Source organism: Motacilla alba, chromosome 13 (assembly GCF_015832195.1).
Source record: "Motacilla alba alba isolate MOTALB_02 chromosome 13, Motacilla_alba_V1.0_pri, whole genome shotgun sequence".
NCBI classification, from domain to species: Eukaryota; Metazoa; Chordata; class Aves; order Passeriformes; family Motacillidae; genus Motacilla; species Motacilla alba.
Genome location: NC_052028.1, coordinates 14,404,856 through 14,430,963, shown reverse-complemented (window position 1 = coordinate 14,430,963; position 26,108 = coordinate 14,404,856). Strand labels below are relative to the sequence as shown.

The window sequence follows — 26,108 nt, the reverse complement described above, 5'->3', positions numbered from 1 at the left end:
AGATGAATCTGTCTCCGAAAATCTAGGTTGAACCTACGGCTATTTTCGGACTTAAATTTATCTTTCTTGCATTAAGCAATCCCAAAATAACACAGTTCGGTGTGTGTAATTAGCAGCAAGGTCTCAGTTGTCACACTAGTTTTCAATTATTTATAAAGAGTTATTCTTAACAGAATGCTGCTGGTTTTCATTTAGACACTGTAGCCCACAAAAGGTCTCCTCACCGAAATTAACAGTCTATTATAGTCTTGTAGCAATAAACGTCTCTGTCCCCAATTCCCAACAAAAACTCCTCAGCAAAATGACAAAACAGTATTTTTTTTTCCTGGATGTGCATTAAGGAGTGAGGTCAGGAGGTTCTTTTTGTCCTGGTTGCTGCTCTCGTGGGGTCCCCACTTGGCCAGGGCAGAGCAGCTGAAACTTCTCTGTGCAAAAGATGTCGTCTTCTTGATTTTCTTTAAACTTCCCCATGCAGATTTGGGTCTGCCCAGTGCTCTCTTGCCCTGCCTGGGGTTGGTGACTTTAATTCAGTCAAATATCTTCTCCCCCAAACTTCTGCAGCTGCTTCCTTCTCTGTTCTGGCTGGTTGAAGTAGGTGAAGCCTCCTCTACTTCCTTTTTACCACAGACCCCTTCTCCACCTCAGAGAGCTTGACCTCTCAGTCTCATTAAAGTTAGTGGGTGTTTTTTGCATGTCTGAAAAAATCATTTGTTACATGTTATTCGATGGCAGAAAATAATTCCCTGGTGGAAGACGAGGCGTTCTTGCATAAGCTCATTGTTACAATCAGTTGTTTTAAGACTGTAAAAATGCCATTGCATGCGTTGTAACTTTTACAAAACACATTTACTAAAAAGGAGTAACTTGAGGGTAAAAACTAGTACCCACTTCTAAAAGAATAAACTTGGATGAGGGTTTCCTGGCAGGGGAGAGTCTTTGACAAAATACTCAGATGGAAACTTCTCTGTTGGTTGATTTTTTTTTTCTCTTTTTTTCTTAAATTCTTGGGATCTGCATGTTTTGTCCTCCACTGACAGCTCCTCTTGCTAAAACCCTGCTGGGGGGTAGCGCCCCGTGATGAAGGCAGAGGAGTTGCTCTCCTTGCTCTGCCAGCTTGGGTGAAACCCTGCACAGTCCCTGCCTCAAATTCTTCCTTGCGGCAGGATTTTGGGGGATTTTAGTTTTCATGTCTTGCTTTTCTAGGCTGCTTCCTTAAGGAAACCAAAAACATTGGTTTGCAGCTCCAGAACAATCAGCAGCTCCAAGAGGTGCCTGAGCCTCTGCTGCCACTGGGAGCCTCGTTGCTTTGCTAAGGGCTCCAGGCCACTTCTGCCTTTTCAAATGGAATCCCAGTCATGTTGACAACTTGTAATTGTCCTAAAATTCATTGGCCCAATTAGCACGACTTTCACACTGGATACCTAGCTAGGAACAATTCATGGAAATATTAAAGGAGGCCCCTGACCTGATAAGACTCAAGTGCCTTTTACTTTTCTCCTGTAACAGGCCAGTAAAACAGTGGGACTGGGCACATGAGTAAAATGAAGCACAAGTTCAAGTGCCTGCAGTGTCAGGGTCTGTGTCTGCCATTAGTCCTGGGTGATGTGTCCTCCTGATCCTTAACCAGCAAGATTTGGTGCTCGGAATGACTCACTGAGCCAGAATTGACTACTTTAAAGAATTAATTTCCTTACAGATACTTCAGAAACATAAAGTGTAAGAAGTAAATGAAAACTTTATATAGTGGGCTGAGTTTTAACCAGAAGACCAAATGCCCACATCACAGATTTATAGCCATTCAATATACTTTGACTGAGAAGAAATTATTTCTGTTCTGGGAATGTGGAAAGATGCGCAGTCATTCCCTTTATTAAAGCACTTTGCACTTTCTTTGTTCTTAAAATTCACTGGCTCAGAAGCTTTATTCTTCTCCTCCTATTTCTTTATTGCTAGCTCTTGCTTTGTGCTTCATGGCCATAAGGTGGAGGGGTAGAAAAAACCCAAACTGACTGTAGTAGGCAAATGTTGTGTTCCTGACAGGGTGGGGGAGACATATTCAAATTTCTTACAGCTCATATTAGATATTTCCCATTTCCTTTGCTGCCCATACGTGTGTAAGAGGGTGCTGTTTGTTTACCAGGCCGCTTGACCCTATTGCACAAATCTGTCATCTATTGTGCTGCTAACACGCTTTTAAATTGCAAATCTGATGCTCTTTAGGGGTCTAGAATGGGAAAAAATTCTCTCTCCACACCATTCTGTTTCTCTTGATTTCTTGCCTGTTGTAAGTGGAAGTTGGGATGTGCTGAATTTGCACCAGGGGTGCAAATGCAGCCTCAATTATAAGCATAAAATTAGAGTCTGTTCCCCATTAATCAGCCCAGCTAATTGCTATGCACTACCATTAGCCATATGGTGTGAAAGACAGCTTGCTCTCCCTAAGATGAAATTTCTTCATTTCAGACATGAAATAGTGAGGGCTCTGTATTTTAAAATAGCTTGTTTTAGATATTTAATTTCTAAACAACTTTCAGCAGTGCTTTCTATCAAGGCTAACTGCACAATAAAACTTTGCATTTATGTGACAAAGCTGGGTATTTATAGTGTACTACAGCTACGGCACGGAGGAGACAAAGAATTCAAATGTGTAAGAGAGTCCTGGCTGCGGTAGGAGAGCGAAGCTGAGGTTTGCTTCAGGTAGCTGTTTATTTCAAAGGATTTCATTGTGTTTTGTCAGATATAAAAATCTACGCTGTTGGTGAAAATGTTAATAGCTGGGGAGAATTCACAACCTCAGTGGAATTTATTAGTATTGTAGGCAGCATGGGGAGGGACATCTATAGTTAATATTGCCTCAACAATTTCCATTATGAAACCTTCAGTGGCTTACAGCTTTGCCAAACTTAAACTGTTCTGGCTGAAATATCCTTTGCAGGGTGTCAGCCTCGGGCTGACTTTCTTTGGAAAGTTTCAGCTAAAATGGTTCAGTGATTTCTGAGAATGAGGTTGGAGTAAAATATGGGTTTTGTCTGTGTAAAATAAGATCCTACAGCTGTTTTGGCAAGGGGGTCCCACACCTCCACGCTGCAGGGTGAGGAGCCTGTTTGGGGCAGGGGCTGTCCTGATGGCATCGCTGGTGGGAGGGATCCCACCTCGCCGGGACCTTGTGCAACATCTCCCGCTCGGCCTCGCTGGCGACTTGTCGGGGCCTGGCAGCCAAAGTCTCCTGGGTGCTGGCCACGTGCCACGGGCCCCTAATTCCTCATTGTTCCTTGTCCCCGGGATGCACAAAGCAGGGCTCCTGCACGGGGACGCTCCGGCCACCGCGCCAGGCTGGGCACGGCCAGGGAGGGCCTGGGCTGAGGAGGCCTCGTCCTGAGGGCCCGGGCAGAGATCCTCGGGCACGCGCAAGGGAAGAGGAGGAGGAGGACGATGGAGAGCGAGGAGACAGCAGAGCAGCAGGTCCCCATAGGGTTGGGGTGAGGAGAAAGGCAGCAATAAAAGCTGGGGGTGGTGGTGGCCTGGGGAGGAGCGGGACAGGGGTGGTGAGGGGCTCAGGAAGGAGCCATGAGGGTGGCAACGACAGCGGGGTGCCCGAGATGGGATGTGGGAGCTGGAAATGCCGGGAGGCTGCATTACTACCAAGGACTGCTGGTTTTAAAAACAAGCAAACCCCACAAATAAATCAATTTTGGTAGGCTTTTCCCGTGGGCCAGCATGGCATTGTGTCCGAGCCGTGGCTCCTGGCCCCACCTGGGGAGAGGTGTCATGGAAGAGCAGCAAAAACAAGTCCTTGTCCTCCTGGCTGCAAGGAGCTGGCACTCCCTGCTCTTGCACAGAGCCTTGCTGGGAGCTGGAGGGTTTCTGAGTGGTTTGGAGAAGCTCCTGGGAATTTTAAAATTCTTTCAGGGAAAGGAGAAAGGGTGCTGAATATTTAGGAACTTATTTCCAAGTGCTAAGTAGGCACTAAAAGCCAAAGCTTTTGAGGGAAATTGAATTAAAAGCACTTTAAACCAGGTCTGAAACTCAAGATTTGCAGTGATGTTTTAATTCTCTGCATAGAAAGACTAGAGTGAAGAGGCCTCCAATTCTGCTGTTGCAGGGAGGGGAAAAAACACAAAAAGCAAACTAAATTCTAAAATACAATTCTCTAGATCATGGAGGAACCTTCAGGGCCTCCTTTCATGCCAGAGAGCCACTCAATGGTGGGATGTGCCAGCCATGCAGCCCCTCCACGTCACCCTCAGGTTGTGGTCATGGAGTGAGGTCTCCTACTACCACCTGGGACTATTGGGATGCACTTTTGGAGGGTGCCCCAATTAAGGGGCCACCTGAGGAGCAGTGAAGTGTTTCCCCTGCTCTCAAAGCTGGGTTGTCCCCACTGGTCAGTGCCTGACACTTGTGGCAGGAGGTGAGACTGAGGTGTCCCTGTCCCCAGGCCCCTGTGGCTGCCTCTCCCTCTGGGTTAATACCCAGGAAGGTGCCAACCTCTGAGCCCCGTGGTGTGTGGATGCTGGTATTTGCCCGTCTCGTGCTGGGAGCCTGGGAACCTTTGCTTGCCTGAGTAAGTGTGGCAATTTCTGTCCCTCCAGTCTGCTGGGAGAATGTCAGGACTAGCCCTGATTCACTTCAGTCACAAGAACTGCATTGTCTTAACTTGTGCCAACTCTGTTTCTAATTACATTTTAATCATTTAAAAATGATTAGCAGTTTTTATTGCCTTGTTTGTGGGTAAATTTTCTCACCCCACACATTCTAGCTGCACTCCAATGACAAGTCCTTTTATAGGCAAAAAAGCCCCTGAACGTCCCCATGACTATTTACCTACAGCATATTTTATTCCTTCCTAAATTTTAATACTTCCAGGGTGCCAAGGCTCTGGCATTTTCTGGTGGATCAATTGTGGTATTGTGCTGTAAAATTAAGCAGTTTTTTTTGGCAATCCCAAACAATGTAACTTCCACCGAAATGAAGATACCGCACATGTGTTAACTGTGAAAAGTTTCAGCCCTGAATAGTTGCCTTGAAGCTTTTTGCGGTGAAAAGAATTATGTATTTTCCTCTCTTTGAATACAAAATTATTATTTTTTTAAAAAGCCAAGTTTAAACAGGCTGTTTTTGTAAAAGGCCCCTTTTTTGTTATCTTTAGTGTGGTTAGTTGCTTTATTGCTAATCTTGGTGGGTAACTGTATATTATTCACTCTATTGTTCAGCAACACAGGAGAACCTTTGTCATACTCCCAACAAGGCTATTTATATAGTGTGGCACTTCTGAGGGCTTCTTCCTGCCCTGATGTTCTTCCACCTTCTGGGGAAAGGAAAATAGTTCATCTGAGAGGGAGAGTGAGCAGTGGTCCCTCCCGACAGCTGCTGAAATACAGGCGAGATGCAGGTCCCTGGGATGCCCCTGGAAACAAACTTAGTGGTTTCCAAAGATTTGGTTCTGTGTGGTTGAGGCTGACCAAGAAGTTTATTGAACCTGAGATGGGCTCAGGTCTGGCCAGGGAGAGCAGCTGGGGTGGTCCTCACTGCCTGACACTTGGTGCCGTCGTGGGATGGGGTCCCTGCAGCTGCCCAGGCTTTGTCCAGCAGGTCCTTGGGGACCAAGGAAAGTCAGGAGCTCCTTTTTTTTTTTTTTTTCTTTTTTCCTGGGAAAGTCAGGAGCTTCTTGATTTTTAAATTTTTTTTTATTTACTTCTTGAAGCCTTGACTTCAGTGGGGTAGTTTCTGTTAAGGGACATCAACAAATAGGATCTTTCCTTGCGAGATGGGGGTTTCCTGCCTGGGGTGAGTGGATGGGTGAAATCTAAAGGCTTTGCTGACCTTTGTGGCTGTGATTTAGTCTTGTGGGTTTAGATGGGCTGGTGGGAAGAGCAGGGCAGCTCCCTGCCACATCTCCAGAGGCACCAGGAGGGATTCCCACCTGGAGCGGGAACATGTACCTCACCTACAAACTCACCAGCAATATATTTATACCTCCTTACCCAAAACAACCCTTGACGAGGAATCATCAAAACCCATCAACGTAACTTCTCTTAGGAAACAATAAGCCACCTTAGCTCAAAAAGAATCCCAGCCTCGAGGTCAGCCATGGAGCAGAGCTTTGGGAGACGGAGCTTATATTTCACATGCCTGCTTTGTATCTGACCTGACGCAGGGCAGCAGCCGCCGGAGCAGAGCTCTCCGTGGCATTAGTGATCATTAACATGCTCGGAAAACTTGGGGAAACAGGCGCGCTCGAGCATAAAAAGCCGCTGCTGCTGCTTGCATTTCAGCTCCCCCATTAACACCAGCGTTTCTTAGAGGGAGAATAATTGTGCTTTCGGAGTTTGGGGGGAGGCTTGCCAGTAGCTGGGAATTGTGTGGAAGCAGGAATATCTTGTGGATGTGTAACACAAGCGTTAAGCAAATGTAAAAACCAGGCTCAGCAGGGAAAAATCTGCCTTATTTTGTGTGCCAGCGTCTGCGGGACAACTGTTAAACCCCGCGGAAAAGAGGCTGCAAATAGGCAGCTCTCCCTGTTTCGGGCAATCCTTGAATTATTATTTGTGAAAGGGGCAAAACCCCTCTCTTTTTATATTTTCCGTTGCTAACCAGCTGTGCAAGAAGTTAAACATCGTAATTAACCCATATGTGACCCAGAGCATTTGACTGATTTGCAGGCAGGGCCGGCAGGGTAACTCGAGCCGGCAATTTGAACCCAACATGTTGGTAATGATGATTTTACAGTGTAATGGTCGCACTAAATCCTTTCGCTTTTGCTCTGTAGCCGCTGTTGTGACAAGAAAAGCTGTGGCAACAGAAATGAGACTCCATCAGATCCAGTGATAATTGACAGGTAAGGACTGCTATTGTTTCCTTCCATTTTTTTTCTCTTCCTCCCTCTCCTCATTATAATGAAACACCTGCCCCGTGTTGCTAATGGGGAAGAATTAGGAGGCTATGCGGATGAAATTTTGGGTTTTTTTTGATACAGAATTAGTTGTGCTTTGCAGTTGTGATTGCCTTGGAAGGGCCGTAGGTGGGAAAATGTCGGGATACTGGAGTGCCCTGCTCTGTGGAGGGCTCCAGCTCTTGTAACTGATTCATGTGCATAAAGAGGAGATTTTTCTTTCTGACTTTCTGTGACTCAATTCACATGCTATGCCAGGGAAGCTTCAGGAATAAAATAATAATAGTTTGTGATTTATGAAATGTGGTTGGGTGCTTATAAATATTTAACTTTTATTTGAAAAATGTTTGAATCATTATCACTTAGCTACTGTAGTTCTGTTGGATGCAATCCATCTACATTTTAAGGCTTTTATTTATGCATAAAAACAGTTAAGAAAATAGATCTGCAATGTAAGGTTTTTTCCCTCCTCTTATTTTCTTTGGTTGGAATACTATTTTGACTGTATTGTCAGTTGATTAATTCATTTTTGCCTGTCTTAATTATTGTGTTTTTAAACAGATCCATATTGCTAATCTGACATCACTGAGTAAATCATTGTAGTACAATACATCTATTCCTGTTGTTCTGAGCCATGTGTAGTTTCTATTGCTTGCCAATTATGCAAAATGGTAGCCAAAGAGCCATTTTTACATTTTTATTGTCCAAATGTGTTGTCCAAAGCCATGTGGGATAGCCAGGGTATTGTGTAACATTACTCCAGAGGAGTTAAACGGCCACCAAGCACCAAAAGGGTCTGACAGGGCTGGGGAGAGCAACATTCTGCACTGAGCTGTGAATAGAGGGACCCCAAACACACAGGGGTGAGGGCACAGAGCATTTTCCTCTCCTTGCATTGCTGTCTGAATTATGTTTGCTGTATGAAGTTCATCTTCCATGCCAGAGCATCCATTTTATGAAAGAAGGTGAGGTGGGTTTGATGTGTTGGGGGCCCCACTGGAGAGAGCAGTCCAGAGCCTTGTGCTCATCCCAGCTCCCAGTTCTTGGATGGGTTGGGTAGGAAAGTGCTTTTATTGGATGCTTATAGGAGATGTTTTGATTAGCTGTAATAAGTCATGCTGAGAATGTTTAAATCTCAGAAGATATCCCTATCTATTTTAACTAGGCATATTTTCATCTTCTCTGAGCATCAGGTAGCACCAGAGGAAGTGTGTGGGGTGGAAAGCCCCCCAGTGAAACCTGTACGGAGCTGTGTTTTATAAGCATGCTGCAGAGCTGAACACTATAAACATGGTGTTAGAGTGGCATTTTGAGCAACATGAAAGCTACAAAATTCACATGAATTTTTCATTGTACTGGAAAGTGAGATGTTAAGATGCTAATGGCAGGTTTACAGAAATATTTTGTTTAACTATCTAGTATGCAAAACTGCCAGTTGCAAATAATTTTCAATTTTGAAAGCCAGAGATGCTGTCTGTTACATGCTTCCTGCAAAATGAGGAAAATAGGTACAGGAAAAAAAAAAACAGCTTTAGCTTCCTAGCAGTGATCCATTCCTCAGTCTTTACATGAATTGATGTAATAGTTACCGATTTTGAAGTTTCATCTTAAAATGCAAGGTAAACACAATTCAAAGCTGATAACACAAGCCCTGCCTCGCCACCCGCGCTGAATCACACTTGGCTTGTGAATGGGTTAAGCTTTTAAGTTCTTCACTTGGTTTTAAATTGTGACTTTGATACAGGAGGTTGATATGACTGTGGTTTGAATAACACTTGATTTTGACCTGTTCCTGTGGGTTGCAATGGCATAAGAAATTTGACTCAGCAGTACTGTAATTAGCCCTCCCTGTGTTTTTGAAACAGGATTGTGTTACCTGGATTGCATTAGTGTGGCTTCTATTGTTGCCGCTTCGCATCTGTCCCAGTAGGGTACTTAAAACCTTTTCTTGGCTGGGGCTAGTTCAAACAATTTAGGCCAAGCAAGTATGTGCTTTATACAGTTAGTAGCTTTAGTGATGTTTCTTGTGACATTTATCCTATTCATTTTTCTTGTCCCCTTTGGTTTGGAAAGGATGAAGTGATTTATACGGAGCCTTTTTACCTGAAAACGAGTCCTTTAAAATTGTTCTGTGATTAAAACGCCTGCACAAGTCAGGCCATGTGTTTGCTTGTGCTCCATTGTCACTTCTCCATGCAGACAGTTTTTAACTATTATGTCAATTGATATGCAAAGCCATATTTAGTTATTTTTATTTGCACTGCGCTTAGAGAATGCATTTACCATTTGGGCTAAAGCACTCCCACATGCCTTATGCTCGGATCAAGTCTTTGCCTATGGATTTAATCTAACTCTTGCATCAAATCTTGTGAATCCACAGACTCTGACCTAACATAGAATTTAACATAGAATCTATCCATGGGATTTTTGACATATGTACTTACATGGAAATGTTATCCTCTTCTGACAAGTTGGAATACTATTTGGGATTGATTAATTCTCTTTGATGAGGCTGGAGGGACTTGGGATAGAGAGGGCTCTGCCTTTGTGGTGGTTTGGTGAACTTGGAGAAAAGGCTCTTTGGCAGCTTCAAAGTTACATGTGTTGTGTTCTCCTTCAAACCCTGGATATATGTGAAATCAAATTGTACATTTCTCTTTAATGAAAATGTGGGTTTTAAGAAAGAACGTCTGTAGCTGTCTTTGAAAAAGGATATGAATTTATTCTTTCTAAGATTGGTTTATACTTTGCTCTATTATAGTATCAGCAGATACAGCAGTGAAAGGGACCTAAAGAAATTTATACTCATATAAAATAGTGATTTAAATTTTCTCTGGAGAACAAAATTAGTTTATTATGATTACAGAGCAGTCATCCCAAGGAAGTTTCTTGGAAACCTGTGTGTGTCTGTATCATCTTCTTAGCATAGCCTGTATATTTTATTGCTAATCCAGTTACATGTGTTGAGATGAAGATCTGATGAACAGGAACTCATTTAAAAGGGGGCATTATTGTCACAATACAAATGCACAATTCCTCCTACGAGTGCAGTGGCAGGGCTGTATTGTAATCACACTTAAAGAAAACACAGAGCACTTCCTGTTATTAAATTAAATTCTAGATTGATTTAACTTTCAAATTGTAACTCATATTTGAATTTAAAAGGTTCGCAATAAAATTCCTGTGAAGAAATTGAATAAATTGTAGTTTTATTACCACTCTGGATATCCTGGTATCCTAACCTTTTTCCTTACAGTTATCTTAGTTCAATAAATAAAACCTCATTAGACTATTCCCATTTCAACGAGTTTATTAAATTTTACAGAAGTAATTAGCATAAGCTGTGCTAATTTTTCTGGAAGACTAATGAGAGAGCTTCCTAATTAGGTTTGCTTTGTAAGAATCAGAAAAGATGATAATGACAAAAGTCACATAGGGGAGAAAGTGGGGCTTTATGTTATGCCTTGGTTCAGGAAAAAGGCTCCTCTCTTGGCACTCTGCTCCAAACTTTTAAACCCAATTTACCATTGTCAGGACCGATATTTAATGGTGTTACCAGTGCCTGCTGGGGCTTCTTTACCTTTTATGGCTGCATCCAGTCAATAGGAGTCCTACTGACTGATAAAATAGGAATACTGTAACCCTAGATGTAGAGGCAGAAAAAAAAAATATATACCATATATATCATATATATCCTGCTTGAGAAAAGGATATATATCCTTTTCTTATACATCCTTGCATAGAAAAAGGGCTGAAACGGGCAGCTCCTGGCTCATCCCAAATTTTGCTTCTTCCCAGAGTACTTGAGCAGGCTGATGACAGTGACCTGGGACTGGCTTTGCTAAGATTTCCCAATAGAAGCAGGACCTGTATCTGGCCACTGTCTATCTTTTGGATTGATAAGCTTTAGGTGAGGTAGAAGTCAAGATCACAATCACCTTTGTGCTGGAGCTCGCCTGGGAGGGGCTGTGTGACTTTTGGGGGCAGGGCTTCCCCTGGCCCTACTCTGGTGATACACTGAAGGTCTTCATGTGGCATTTTGGATGCAGTTTGGGAGCACTGAGGAGGTGTGTGCCTTTCCTGTGCCATCACAGCTCTTGTCCATGGAGCAGAGGTGGGGACTCACGGGTTGTAATATTCCCTTGATATCAGATGACACCAAAGTACATTTTAATGCCTGACCTCCCACCAGTGTCTGAAAGGCCTCTGTGCTTCCAACATGTGCAGGATGCTCATCTGGGCTCTCTGTAACTTGTCCCAGCACACCCAGCCAACTCACCTACAGATGGGTTTGAAATCTTTCAGCCTGTAACCTGAAAAGTTTTATGTTTGTGGGTAGAATTTCACTGTGCAAGGACATGAAAAACTCATTACCTCTGTTTTACTGCTTTACAAGTCATCAGGTAGTGGATTGTATTTTACAAGCCTGATCATCTTTTCATCCTAAATACCAGGCAGGTGGAAAAGTGACTGGGAGGACTGTATCACACTCCCTGCATCCTCCCCACAAACACACTGCTTAAGTAGATGTGGCAAATAATGCATTTTGCAGTAGCTTTCCCTGTCTGGAGAGAGGGGGAAGGAGATGCAGGCAGACCCTGTCCTCCAGGAGAGGGGTAGAGGTGGGTTTTGCTGAGAGGGAGCTGCTGAGGGATGCTTTGCTGCAGGGATGGGGTCAGTGCTGCAGTTGATCCCCACCTCAGGGGGATGTGGGCTCGTCACAGCAAAGTGGCAGGAGATGCCAGGTGCTCTGGCAGTGGCTCCTTGGCAGGAGTGCAGGTTCCTGCCCTGTCCTGGTGCTTTCCTTGTCCCCCTGACCATGTCAGTACCAGAACCTGGCTGTGTGGAGTCAGGGGAAGCCATGCCTGCCAGTGCCCTGCTCCCCCCTCGCTCGCACCAGGGATGGGCTGTGGGAGCCTGGGGGTCCCATCACTGCTGGCTCCTTGGGTGGGTTTTCCACACAGAAGGAGCAGGAGGGCAGGCATGGAACACTCTGATAGACATCCTAGGTGCAAAATGTCCCTGGCTGTGAATATTTGGCTATTTGTTATCTGGAATTTTGTGCTGGAAACCACCCCACCCCCCAACATTGCTGTGCCCCTTCCAGAGCTAGATGGGAGTTACTGATCCATCAGGGAGGAGTCAGAGGAGCAGAAGCTGGGTGTCAGAGCTACCCCCAGCACTGCACAGAGATGTCTCCCAGGCTGTCTTTTCAGGCTGTGCTGCCTAAACCCCCTGGGTCTCTGAGCAGGGTGTTCAGAGACAGAAGTTGGCCTCGAGCGCTTCGTGCGAGCTCCGGGAGCCTGTGAGCCCACACATTTCTGAGAGGGGAGGGACCCAAACACACATCCTCCAGGATTTGCTTGTGATTGATGCAGCTGAGAAGCATTACCCAGAACATTTCCCACATGACTTAGGCAACCAAAGGCATTTTGAGCTGTTGTGAGATAAATGGGAGACTGATCAGTAGATGCTTCTCACACTGAGATTCAGGCTTGCATGCTTGCCTTGCTACGAGTGCTCCTCATGCATGTGGTGTCAGCCTTCTTTCTGGTGATGAAATCACTAGAGCTAGGGGTAACTTTGCAAGGATTCTTGCAAAAATCTCTTGGTTTCAGCCTGTTGGGGTTGGCACATATCACTGCTGCTTATAAATTCCTTTATTTTGCTCTTGGGGCTGAATGAACTTGGTCAGGGTCAAACCAGCTTCTGCTTATTGTTTGTTTGATTACTCTTCTCTCTGCCTCCAAGTATAAGAATTTTTGTGCGATCTCAGAAGTATTATGCAAAACCTTAATTTGGTGTGAGCTTCACTCAGAAGGTTTGTGAGTTTCCCAGCAAACCTGTTCTGAGTTTTCAGTTTGTTATTAAATCCCAAACCAGGCTAGCCTTATGTGGTTTTGGGTTTCACTGCAAACATTTCACACTACTCTAATAGTTACTTGCTTCTCTCAGTGATGCCTTTTGAATCCACAGCTAGTGTTTGGGGCTTTAGTTAACTGTGATCTTATTCTTGATTATTACTATTTCATATCATTGGTGATGTAGCAGAGGCTTCCACTGCAAAGCAGACCCATTGTGCTGAATGCTCTGTAATTTCTAAGCAGGGAGATGATCCCATTCCTGAAGAAAAATGGTCCTCCTGATGCAGAGTAAAACTTGAGGTTTTTCTTGGTAGACTAAAAAGCTTGTGTTAAATGTCCTGGGGATGAAGGGAACTGAAGACAAGATTGCTGCTTTTGGCATTTGACTGTTAGTGCTCATCCACAGCCATGGGCTTGGCCAGCTGTGACTTGAGTGCATACATGGGATGTGCTGGCCCTGCTGCCCCAAGGTCAGTGTGTCCATGCCAGTAAGTCCCTTGGGCTCTTCCTGAAAATCTCCTGCTCAGCAAGGGTTAACAATTTCAGGAGACTGAATTGGTTTGTTTTAGTCCTCAAAGTCCATCCTGAAGACCCTGTGGATTTTCTTGTGCAAAGGAATCTGAGACCTCATGGATTATTCTGCTGCTCTGTTCTGGTGGCAGGATTTGGGTATTTGAGGTTGGAGGTGCTTTAAAAATTTTGGTGCAGTGACCTCCTGCAGCACCAGGAAAGCTCTGAGTGCTCTGACCCCAGTAGGAGCCCAGGGCCTTGCAGGGGGATCCATCCCTTTGTTTCTTGCCACAAAACTTCAGATGTGCTCTTCATACCTATCGATTTCTTAATATGAACTCCTTCTTCAAAGCATGTCCTGCAGCAGGGAGGATGTGCTGGGCACAGTGGGCTCCCTGGCTCCATGCAGCTCAGTGCCAGCTCTTCTCTCTCAAGAGTGGGGATTTTTTGAGGGGGGAAAAAAAGCCCCAGTCTTTTTCTCATATGCATATATATACACACATAGTTTCTGGAGTGGATAAATTTCCTCTTCCATCTTAACACCTGATTTATTTCCATATTTGCTGTCGCAGTGGGAATGCATACATGAATAAGAGCAATGGGGAAATGTATTTGCAAAGATCATCCTCAGTTTTAATGCAGATTAGCTAAAATTCCTCTGAACATGAAAAATGTATGTCAGCTCTATCCCAGTGTTTACTGGATAAAAACACAACCCAAGCTTTATTCTGCAGGAGCTGAGGTGTGTGAGTAGTTTTCTTCATGTGAGTTTTCATAAATGTTTTCATGTTCCAGCCACCAAAATGTATTCTTATAAGTAATTGGCCACACTTATTTAAATAACTATGTTAAATTCACAGGCACTTCTGCCTGCTGGAAGTATTTAATTTTAATACAACATCTAACTAATAAAGTTAAAAGAGAGCAAGAAACACTTGTAGGTTACTGTGCAAATCGTGACTAAGTTTCTAGAAATGGTTTTAGCACTGTCCTCAGAAGGCAGCAAGTCTCTGTAGTAGTAGTGGGAAATGTTGGTATGAATTTTCCTCTTTCCCTGTAACATCGTGATATTTTTTTCTGTAACAGTTCTGGAAAAGTACAGAAAACCCATACAAGGTTCCCAGTGTGTCACATTAGCAACTTTGCATAGGTGGTTTGTGATCAGAATATATTACTGTATCAACTGGGTGTTTACTTTTTTGCTAAGGACAGTATTTTAGAGGTTTTTACTTTTTAAAGTGGAACGAATTATTTTCTACCCACTTTTTAAAAACGGCGTTTGGAAACAGGAAATGTGGATATGAATTTTCTGTTGCTGTTAATATGTGAATGATATGAAATTAGTTATTAAAAGGCTTTATATCAAGTCACTGAAGTTATATACTGGACTGTAGTAAGGTGACCCAGATATAGAGCCTTTCAGAGCAATCATTGAAATGCTATGAACAGTGCTGTTTTGTCTTTGGTTTCTTGCTGCCTCTAAAGGTGTAGGCAGATGAAGATAACTTTAAAAAGAGCTATTTCTCCAATTACAAGCTTTTGTCCAAGAGCAAAGAAAGATTTTTAGACTAACAGCATTCACTATAACAAAATTAAATTCCCTTCATCTGACAAGAAGCAGAGTCTGGCAGTAGTTTGGGATTTTTTGTTGGGGCTGGAGCAGCAGCTGCTCTCTGTACCCCGTGTTTTTCCCAGAGGGGAGGTGACCTGAAGCAGGGAGTGTGGGAGGGCACTGCGAGTTGTCCCCTTCCTTTGGGGACATCGTTTCCCCTTCCCAGGGCTCTGGAGAGGGCTGAGGGAGCAGCATCCCACTGCCACCCCCCTTCCCCACCCCCACTGTGCCAGGAGGCCTGGCCAAATCTTTTAGGGTTTGTAAGAACACGTCCAATCTGGCATTCCACAACTACAGCATCTCACTAACGGGCTGAGGCACCAGAGTTCAGTAATGTAATATAAAAAGTAATGGTGTTAGCTAACACATCCTTAATAAGATATTGTCTGCTGCTCTGCCATATGCTACCGAGCAGGCTTTCCCTCTGTGGGGCTTTTGAGTTCTCTCAATAAGATTATTTCAAATACTCTAATCCTGAATCATTGACATGAATACAAAAGCCTAGTGACATCTAATAGATGCCTCTTAGCTTTGCTTTTCCTCTTGTTCCTTTCCTTTTTCTTCTCTTTTTACCTGACAAAAAGCTTATAGACACTTGGGCTCTGTCTCTCAGTACCAGCATGTGGGTCCCCTCATGAAATATAAAGGAGGAAAAAGGGCTGACATAGGGCTGATAAGCCACAGAGCAAAGGACCATAGAATTAAAAGTAAATGCCAGTAAATCCTACCCTGTACACTCAGTTGTTCTTTTATTGTTTTCTTTAATTCTTCCAGTGCCGTGCTGGGTTAAAAAGAGATGAAAAATGGCGCTACCAAAAAAAAAAAAAAAATAAAAAAAGGTGATGCTACAATGCCAGGGTCATATTGGCTTGCTTCATTCTTGGGTTTTCCTAGTGCTCCTCTCACCTTGACTTTCTAAGCAGAGTTACAAACATTCAGCTAAACACATAATTCAATTAGATGAATGTTTAGGTCACGTTTTTCAAAGATTAATTAAAAAAAGAAGAGGACATCCTTGTGTGACATGACTGTGACCCTGGAACTGATTAATTTTCTATAATGAAATGTAAGAAAGACTTAATATTCCAATGTGTCTAGCAATCAAAAAGAGGGAGAAAATAATCTTCTGTTCCATCTTCTTTTGGACTTTGACAAACTGTTCATCTTTTGATTCCAAAATCTGCCTTTGGAAAAAGTTACTGGTGCAGGATACAGCCAGTGTCTACAATGGGTTAAAAATAAGCTATTTAAAACACAATACTTTTGCTTAATTTTTATCCATGGTTTTGCAGGGAGACTCTCAGGCTCTCCTGACCAGGATAACCATCAACTTCCACCCAGTTGAGTGAGGTCTCCTCTGTAAACTCCCTCAATATAATCCTTCAGTCAGATTTTTTGGCATCTGCATCACTACATAACCATTGGCTGACTTCCCAGATGTTAAGTCACTTTGATAAGTGGATGTTAAAAACCACTTTACCTAGTTCAAATTTTGTAGAACGATGACACAAGGAGAGGAAAAATGTATTCTGTATTCATTATAAAGTTCTTTGCTCTGAAAGAAGAATAAAATTAGCCACGCTCAGAGCTATTAAGATCTGATGGTCGCTTCTCCTCCCAGCTGCTCCAGGTGCCTCCACATCTCTGGCACAATCCTGCATGAGCTGGGATTTGGCTGCAGAGGGGAGTCTACACCCTGGAATATCTTTCTAGAGGTTTTACAGGCAGGAGAAGGAAAGGCCCTGCTGCTTGGATCAGGATTTACCCCTTTTTTAAAGAAAAATGAAGAAATTCAGCTGCGTTACAAATGAGTGTCCTGGAGTTTTCTGTGGTCTGGGGAAGAATTTGTTTGTCGTGCTGGAGTTTGTGTCAAAAGCAGCTCTGTAAAACTTTTTTTCTTATCTCTGGGTCTTTCTGCTGGGACCATGGCCTGGTGTTACTGGGCCCTGCTGGACTCCGAGGCTGCTGAGTGAGGGATGCACAATGGGAGAGTCTCTTCCCTATGGAGCTGTTTGGGAAGACAGTCCCAAGGCTTTTTTTTTTTTTTTTAAAGCATAGCGAGCTCCATAATAGCTCTGGCATTCTGAAAAATGGAATAAACTGCACTGTGGTGTAGGAGGGAAACTTCTCACTGAACCCCATTATGTATACGTAAATTGTCATCTGTCGTGTACCACGTGGCAGGAGAGAGGAACTTTCCATTTTTTTTTTCCTGAAGGATTGCCCTTCTGTGACAATAGTAACTCAATTTGTCAGAAATTACAAGAGCATTAATACATCATGCCCTAATGTTTCATTAGTACATTAATACTTTTGAAGTCATCGGAATTTCCCTAATAAATGTCTTCAAAGTTGGCTGGCCATTCATAAATTTGAGTTTTCAGCATTATAATTGTAATTGAGATACCTATTTTCCCTGATTAATCCTTGGAGTTTGTGTGTAACAATCAGCCTTGTTGACATTCGCACTTGAAAGAATAATGAAAGAATGATGTTAGTTAATATTTATATTATTGCAGAGTGGCATGATTTGGAGGGGGGGAAAAAATAGGGAGACTATTCTCGGGGAAACAAAAGAGAATTTTGGGAATGCTTTTTTTGCCATGGTAACCCAGTTATTGCTCATTAATCTGTCACCTGTGAAACGAGCTCCAGCCTCCGACACTCGGCAGCGTCCCCGGGGGTCGCGGTACCTGCGGCCGCCCCGGGAGGGTCCCCCCGCCACCAAATCCCATCATGTGCCTGGATGGGCCTCAAAGGGAGCACTCCCTCCCTGCCTGGGCCACCTGGGCTGCCTGGCCCTGCCACCCCAAAGCAGCTCCCCGGGGTGATGGGAGCCGGCCGCGGGCACTGCTGCGCTGGCTTTCGGGGCTGCCTGGATCTCCAGAGGGAAGGAAGTTTTTTCCCTTCATTTCCAAGATAAGGTGTCATTCATGAGAGCAGCGTGCTGAACTAATCAGGTTAATTGAGAGGCCCTGAATAGCTCTCATTGAGCAGATCCCTCCTTCCTGCTCAAGGCAGATAGTGCAGATGGAGAGATTACAAGTGCTTTAAACTCTTTCTCTCCATCTCTGAATTTCACACCCATTTCAGGATGACGAGGGTCAGAGCAGATGTGTGACACAGGGGTTGTACAATTTAGCTTTGCTGGGAGCAAGCTTTTATTTTTGTTGTTCGGGTTTTGGTGTGGTTCTTTTTTTTTTTTTTTTTTTTTCTTTTAATCATCATCATTGTGATTATTTTTTCAGTGAGGCCAGTGCTTCCCATCTCTCCTGATGCCAGGGACACCCTGCTGATTTACACCAGCTGGAGTGGTGTAAATGACTCCACTGTTTTGGAAAGATGCAGAGGACATTTGGAAAGATGTAGAAGACTAATGCAGTTGTGTGATTGGCTCTAGATTGACCTGCTCCTGAGTGTTGTTAATATTAAAATTATTTCAGACCTAACTCATGGCAGGGCTGCAGGAAACATTAATTTTAAAAAGATGTTTTCAGTGTTTGAAGCAGATAGCAGTTGGGTTTATTGCTTTTATGGTATCATTTCCCTTTAAACCCTTCTAATCGAAGTGGCTGTATGTAATTTTATTCAAGTTTACCAGAATGTGAAAGCATTTCCCTCTGGATACTCTTGCCAAATTAGGAACAGCCAGGCTCCAAACCTCATCCTAATCTTCCTACTTGCCACAGCCTATTACATTTTCTCTGCAAATTGTAACTGTTAGGGTGAAGAAGAGAGAATTTTCAGGAAAACAAATTCCCCAAAAGTAGTGTGTGTGTGTCCCCACTTCTCCAAACTTCACTCAATTTAAACACGAGCTAAACATGAGCATCATTGTCCCTGTTGGCCCCCTCCTCTCCCCCCGGATTCTTTTCCTTGCAAGTTTCAGGAATGACTTTAATTATCTCTACAATCAAATTCTCACTGCTGTCCCTGTGAAAGCGTGTAGTCATGGATTGCTGGGATTATTTTCTTTAGCACTTGGGGATAGAGAAGCTGGTTGTTTGGAAATGAGAACCAGCTGGGTTCTCAGAGCTGGAGTTTGGAGGGAGCACAGAGACCCCAGTGCTGAGCAGAGCCCGAGCTCAGCCCCCAGACTGCCCCTGCTGCCTGGGCCACAAGGGATTAGGACATGGCAGGGCTGGGTTTTTATTTTGTTTATCTCATTAATATGCATCTCCAGGGTGGCTGCTGCCGGGGCTGGCTGAACTCCTCACCAAAGTTTCTGGAGGCAGAGGTGCATCCTTACAGTCCCATTCCTGGCTTCCCCTGCCTAAAACAGAGAAAATAAAATTAATTCCTAGAAATCAATCCAAATAACTGCATCAGACACAAGTTCTGCAGGTGACAGCTAAGCAGGTAAAGAGAGATTAATGCAGCAAAGGGAAGAGCAGAGATAACTTATGTTATCTTAACATCTTTTGTTGCCCTAGAAGACAAGCTGCAGGGGTGGTGTTCTTCCTTTCTTCCAGTGTGGAGAAATTAGTTATTTGTCATACCTTATTAATCTGTTTTAGTGCCAAATTCAATATAAAATTAGGACCATACATGTAGTCAGAAATCACAGGAGCTATGCTTTTAGCTGAGTATTTTGTCATAGGGAAAGGCAGAGAAATCTTCATTTAGTTATAAGGATGTAAATTTGGAAATATTCCACTGGCTTTAAGGCAGCTGCTTCATGTTTCTGTCTCTTTAAGAAAGAAATATTCATTCTTTGGGATACAAGGATTTGTTTCTAGGGTTTATATACATTTTAAGATATCAGTATAACTTACATTTACATGTATATTTTCTACTTTCAAGGTTCTCTCACACTCCTGCACACTGTTGTTAGGTTGGCTTATAGTTTAAATTGTGGCTTCTCAATGTTTGAAATGCAATAGTGACTAAATTGGTAGCTTAGGTAAAAAAAGTCAAGAAAAGAAATCTTTCTGTTCCTTATAAAAAAGTTTATTGCAAGGAACATGACTGATCACTGAGCTTTGAGCAGCTACTTATAAATGATTTGATTTCTTTAATGCCTGGGATGCAACGATTTTGACTCTATTAATATCCCCTTTAGCACAACTAAATTATTTTTTGAAATATGAAAGCTGAAACCATTTAGTTCTGAACATGTCTAGATCATACCGTGACCTAAAATCTCTCATATATCTTACATGCATTTTTACACATGGATTTGTATTTTTGGTGGCTTTGGTTTTGTTGGTTTTCTTTTTTTAATCTGGGTTTTCTGTTTGTTTTCTTTTTAATTTAATTTTATTCCCTCCCCCCCCACCCCAATAAATAACTGCTGCATTTCCAGTCACTCAAATTTGGACAGAATTTTACTTCCTGTTTCAAAGGTCAAGGAAAGCTGACCTCAACAGCAGTGTTGAGGCTGCTGAATTATTCATATCATTGACTTTGTGTCAGCTTCCACATTTGTGCAGAGGGATGTTTTATTCATTTATCTCATTTAGGGACCTGCTCTGCACCTGTTTCTACCATTAAGTACCCTGTAATTTGCATTTGATGCTAATTTAGTTTCATATCAGCCTGGTCCCCTCTTGTTAATTTAATTTTCTAAGACCCTTTTCATTACAGTAGAAATGTTTCCCTCTTTAAAGCAAACATCTATACAAGTAATTGTATAAACTGCCTTTTAAATAATATCTTTTAGAAGATTCCATCGTTTAATTCCTTAATTCCTATAATTAGCCATGGTTTGATTAATGTTTCAAAGGGTTAAATTAAAATGCAGAATTACTCAAATGCATACTTGAATAATTTTCCCTCTGCTGATAACAGTTTCTGCATTGCTGCTTTTATTCTCCTCGTGATTCTGAATATTACATGTACTAACAAGCACTAATTTTCCTGATGTAGTGATTTTCCTGTGCTGAGCAATAGTGGGTTTCAATGTACAATTGTTGGGAACTCCACATTGCCAGTGGGATACTTAATTTATTTTTTCCCCCCCTTCTGATCGATTGTAAACAGTAGAGGAGAAACGCTGTGGCTGAGCTGCTGCGGGTTCCTTTCCAGATTGTAAGAAACTTAGAGATCCTTTATTTTGCCAACAAGCATCGCCGCTGTGCTCTCACGAACAGCGTGATTAGCGCTGATCGCCGCAGAGAATCATTTGGAAATGTTTACAACGTCATGGATTTGTTTGTGGAGGTGAAAATTTGCGTCTGCTGTGATCCTACAGGGCAAAATGCTCTGGGGTTGTCACCCCCGGGCACACTGATGCGTGTTCAGAGCAGGAATATGGCACTGGGGTAAATAAATGACCAGAGGGGCTTTAGTGGGAAATCAAGCCCCTTCTCTCCCCGGCGGGTTTATTTAGAACAAGGCTGGATAATTGCAGTGGGGTGGGCGCTGTGCCGGGGGATGGACACCCCTGCCCCTCCCTCTCCAGCCGGGGGAAAATGGAGATGTTGATTCCGAGCTCTCAGAGGTCCAAAGCCCCCATCCCTCGGTGGCTGTCGGGGAGGGGACAGCGCCATCAGCCCGGGCAGCTGGGCTTCATTACCCCGAGAAGCAGCCCAGGCTGAGTCCTGTTTACACTGGGGAGGGGGAGTCGGGGCATCGCTCTTCCCTTCTTCCCTTCCCTTCCCTTCTTCCACGCCCTCCTGGGGACAGGAGGGGTTTGGTGTTTGTGTTGATGCTGCGGTGCCGTGTGTGGCAGGACGGATGCACGCCCTGCACAGGGCATCAGCTGCGCTTCAGCTTTTGTTTTGCCCCGGCAGAAGGTGACACTCCTCCTCCTCCTCCAATTCCCCCTGAAGTCATGGCGAGTTTGGGAAGAGGTGCCTGTGGGTTTGGGATGAAATGAGGCTATTCTGCCTCTGGGGTCCTGCTCCCAATAGTGCCCCGGGCTGCTCCAGGGGCTGAGTTTGGCTGTGATGATCCCAAAAGTGTGTCTTCTGTTACATGACATGCCACTTAGATAGATGAGCCTCAGACCTGGTCTCTGAAGCTGCTAATAGCATGAGGATTTAATATTTAAAATTTGAGTTGAAACAAAACCTCTGGTTTTGTGTTTGTTTGGGTTTTTGTTCTTTTTTTTTTTTTTTTTTTTTTACTCTTTCCGGTGGCAAAGATGCCTCACAGGCTCTGTGCTGGCAGAGCCCCCAGACCTCCTGGTGTCAGGGGTCCAATGTTTGTGCCCTCCAGAGCATTCCCAGTTACAGGAGTACCAGGGCTGAGGGATGGACCCGAGTACCTGCAAGCCTCACCTTTCCCATCAGCCCACAAATTCAGATATTCATAACAGCTCCCCCTTTATTTTGTCATATACTCACAATAACCTCAGAGCTGGGCATTTCCTGAGTATTAATGACCAGCTGGGGTTAATGGCCCTTGCTTGTGCCTTGAGCCATCAGCTCCTCCCGACTGGTCATTAATTCCCAGGAAAAGCCCTCTGTGGAGGTCATTATTGCCTAATTATCTCCATACACTTTAATGCCAGTTTTGACAATGTACAGTCTCATACTTTGAGTTATAGGTACTTGATAATTCATTAAATAGCTTATCATTAAAACTGCAGATGATCTTGATTATTATTTATTAATGTTTTCCCTTTGATTTTTTTTTAAATCTGATGCTTCTGTTTCTGGAGGAAGGAAGGGACAAAAGTAGATGGGGTATGGCTCCAATGTCCAAAACTGTCACACAGCAGCTCTCCCTGTCTGGAGGGGTCTTCCCTGGCTTTGAGAGGTCCCAAAAGCATCTGCCAGTGGAGCCCAGACCTCAGTTCAGAGCTCACCTTGCTCAGCCCGTAGCAGAGATGAGGAGCAGTGGGATGGCCACCTCTGCTGGAGCTCCCTGGGCTGGCCCTGGAAGCACTGGCAGCATCTAGCCCAAAATTTTGGCAGTTCTTGACTCGTTTTTCTCTTCACCCTGGTCCACATTCAGGCCTGGGTTTGCTTTGGGAGCCCTTTCTCACCTCGGTGAGGTTGTTCACGGTGCGAGCTCTGTTGGGGTTCAGGGTTTGGCCCCTTCCCAGCAGCATCAGATGGGTGCTCTGCTTGAGCACAGTTAGGTGGGGTGGGAGATAAATGGGAGAGGTTCAAGCCAAGCAAAGGACTGTAATTTTTGCTTTTTAGTAAGAGTGTGCATCTCTTCCTCCTGGGAACAGCTTCTCTTCTGTCACTCAGGTGTGCCTGTGTGTGGTGTGACAGAGCTGCAGGTGCAGAGGCTCAGAGCTCTGCCTGTGTGTGCTGGGAAAGAGCCCTACTCAGCCCAGCCTGGGCTCCTCGCTGGAGTCACAGCCTGTGGAAGTGGCCAGAGGAGCCCTGACACTGACTGTAGGGGAATTTACTCTTATTTGCCCCAAATGGCCCAATCCTGCAACCTTGTCTAGTTCTCCTTTATTTTCCACTCTTTTCCCCAGGCTTTACAAGTGAAATACCTGGATAACAGAAAGTTAAACCTTTGTGTCTGTGGTTTCTCTGAGGTTTTGATGTGCAGAAGCCCTGATCAGCACCAAGGGGGGCTGTGACCCTTCTGGGCCAGCTCGGGGGGGCCACGATGCTGCCCTGTGCTTGGGGCAGATTGCAGTGGCAGGGGGTCTCTGTTAGCCAGAAAACCTGTCAGGTGTTTGCTCCCTGTACTCAGTCATTACTTGTATTTTTGTTGCCTGACAGCATCAACTTGTTTCAACAACAACAATAATAATAATACAGTTTTGGAGCTGTTTTCTCCATTACCTGTGTCTCTGTTGGTTTTGTGTTTGCTGGAGGAAAAGTTGTGTGGGGATGTGAAAATACTGGCCCCATTGAGCTGTGCCATCGCCTTTGGAGGAGGCCAAATTTCACCCACTGTATTTGCTTTTCTACCTCTGAGCCGTGTTTGTTTACAAAACCTTCTTCTGAACTGCTGTAAACCGCCCAGCCGAGCTGCCTCCCCGTCCCAGTTTGCTCTGGCCTTCTCCAGAAACCAGTCTGTTTTGATTAAAATCATAATGTCATTTGAAAGCAGGGAAGCAAACCAACCCAAAGTCTTGTGCAAAGTTTGAAAGTAGCAAGTTGCTGCCGAGAGGGAAAAACAAAAAACCAAAAAAAAACCAAACCAAAAAACCGAAAAACCCAACCAAAACCCTTAAAATTCAGACTCAACGGGTCTCCTGTTAGTGCTGTCAGGGAAGTCCAAGGGCTTGAGGCTGATGAAGAGTTACATGCTAAAAAAAAAAAAAAGGGAAAAAAAAAAAGAAAAGAGGGCAAAAGGGAGCAGTGTTATTTACTTATTTATTTAAGAGCCTAAAAGATTTATGGTAAAGCTAATTTAGGAGCGCGCTCGGCTCTGCATCCCGGCTGTGCAGAGCGCGGCAGCGGGCGGCTCCGGGCCGGCTGCCCCCGCCCGCTCTCAGAGCTGCCATTGTCGGGGCCGTGAATCGGGGCTCACATCGGGGGCTCGGCGCTGCCCACCCGCCCAGGGGCGGCCCCGGGCCGGGGACCCCCGGGCGGGACAGCGGCGGCTCCGCGGTGTCGCCCGGCAGCGCTCGGGACGGGCCGGGGGCGCGGCCGGCGCACGGCCCCTGCCCGGGGGCGCTGCGGGGACCCCCCTTCCTGCCCCCTCTGCTTTCTCCCTCTCTCCTTTTCCTTTCTGCTTCTCTTACCCCCGCCTTCCTTATTGTCCCTCTCTTTTCCCTTTTTTTTCAGGTACATCTCACTTTTTTCTTCTATTTTCTTGCTCTTGTTTCTTGCCTCTTCTCCCTTTTAAAATCTCTTCTGTTCTCTCTCCACTCTTCTGTTTTCTCTCATTTTCTCATTCTCCTCTCTCGCTTATTTCCCTTTCCCTTTTTCCTCTCCCTTCTCCAAATTCCTTTTGCTTTTTTCCTATTTCCTTCCTACCTTCTCTTATTCTCCTCGCCTTCTTCTTTATTTTTTGTTCTCTTCCACTTTTCCCTTTCACTTTTTTTTTTTTTTTTGTTATTTTTCTTTTACTTTCTTCTCCCACTTTTCTCTCTCTCTCTTCCTTCTCCCTCTCTAATTGCTCCCTTGCTAGGAGCCAAAGGCAGAATTACAAATGCAGCCTTGGCATTGTGGTTTGCAGGATTCTTCAGGGATGTTTTCTTCTGCACAGTATGTTCTGTATCTTCCTTTTGGATCGTCATCTCTGTGAAAGAGAAAATATTCCTTCTCAGTTCTGAGCACAGAAGCATGGTAGAATTATGAAGTGTAAGGAAGGTTCTTCCCTTTCTCAACATCCATATAATTACTGTCAAGCCAAACCAAAAAGCCTCAGGCTTAGAGATCACTAGAGTAAAGTTACATTTCGCAAGACAAAAACTGAACTCGGCGCTCAAAACAAAAAAAATTGGTGACCAATTCTGTGTCAAAGACTAAAAGCAGGCATGACATTTTGCTAGGAAAAAGCAGAGGCACTCAGATTTGTTGCCATATGGAATAGAAATTAGTTTTATTTATATTTATTTGTTCTCTCCTGCTTTGCAAGGAGCAAACTGAGCTATTAAAAGTCTTGATATTTTTTGTTTTTCAAAAAAAATTAATAGCACGAATGAAGAAAACATTGGAGGGGGAATAGATGTGCTGTACAGTGACGACATTGCCTTTTTTTAAGTTCTAATTCCAGGGTGGGAGCACGGGAGCTGCGTTGGATGGGAAATGTATTCATGCAATGAAAGGCTGCATTTGAATGCAGCTTTTTCTTTTTTTTTCTTTTTTGTTTACATTTTCAGCAAAACCAAGATGACACAGCTGGGCATGTTCAAAGTGAAATAAAAATAGGAGTGAATAAATAAATAGTAGTAAAGAATGGTAGTAAATAAAAATGAAACCGAGTGAGCGCCGTGCAGGAGGCACCCTCTGAGTGCCCCAGGTCTGGGATGGGGCTGCCAGGCTGGGAAGGTGCTGCCAGCTGATGCCCAGGGAAGGAGGTTGGGTCGTGTAGGTTGGTGGGGCAGGAGCAGAGCTGGGCTCCTCTGGAGCGAGTTTTCCTCCCATGCTGTGCTCCCATGGCTTAGCCCTGCCTGGGCAGCCTTGTGCTGTGAGCTGAGCACTCTTCTGGATGTTTTGGGGTGCAGTGTTTAGTTGAGAAAGGGAAATCTTGGCTGCCTGTCCCAGTGCCATGTTGAACCCTCCTGCCTGCAGGCAGAGGAAGGGGAGGGGGTGGGAAAAGCAGGGAGGCTGCTGGGGGGGCTGGGAGCTGTAAGAGAAGAGGCTGGGAGACCTGGAAGTGGCAGGCAGACAGAGATAGATAGCAATTAGGATCTAGAAGCAGG

The 26,108-nt window shown here is 44.3% G+C and overlaps 1 protein-coding gene across 8 annotated transcripts in view; it reads left to right on the top strand.

Moving 5' to 3' along the window:
• Nucleotides 1-26,108, top strand: part of EBF1 (EBF transcription factor 1) — a 269,155-nt gene that overhangs the window by 12,159 nt on the left and 230,888 nt on the right. For all 8 annotated transcript variants that reach the window (XM_038150157.1, XM_038150152.1, XM_038150156.1 and 5 more), the window contains exon 6: nt 6,770-6,838. In XM_038150157.1, the coding sequence (XP_038006085.1) occupies nt 6,770-6,838 (69 nt within the window). The remainder of the gene's footprint in view (nt 1-6,769; nt 6,839-26,108) is intronic.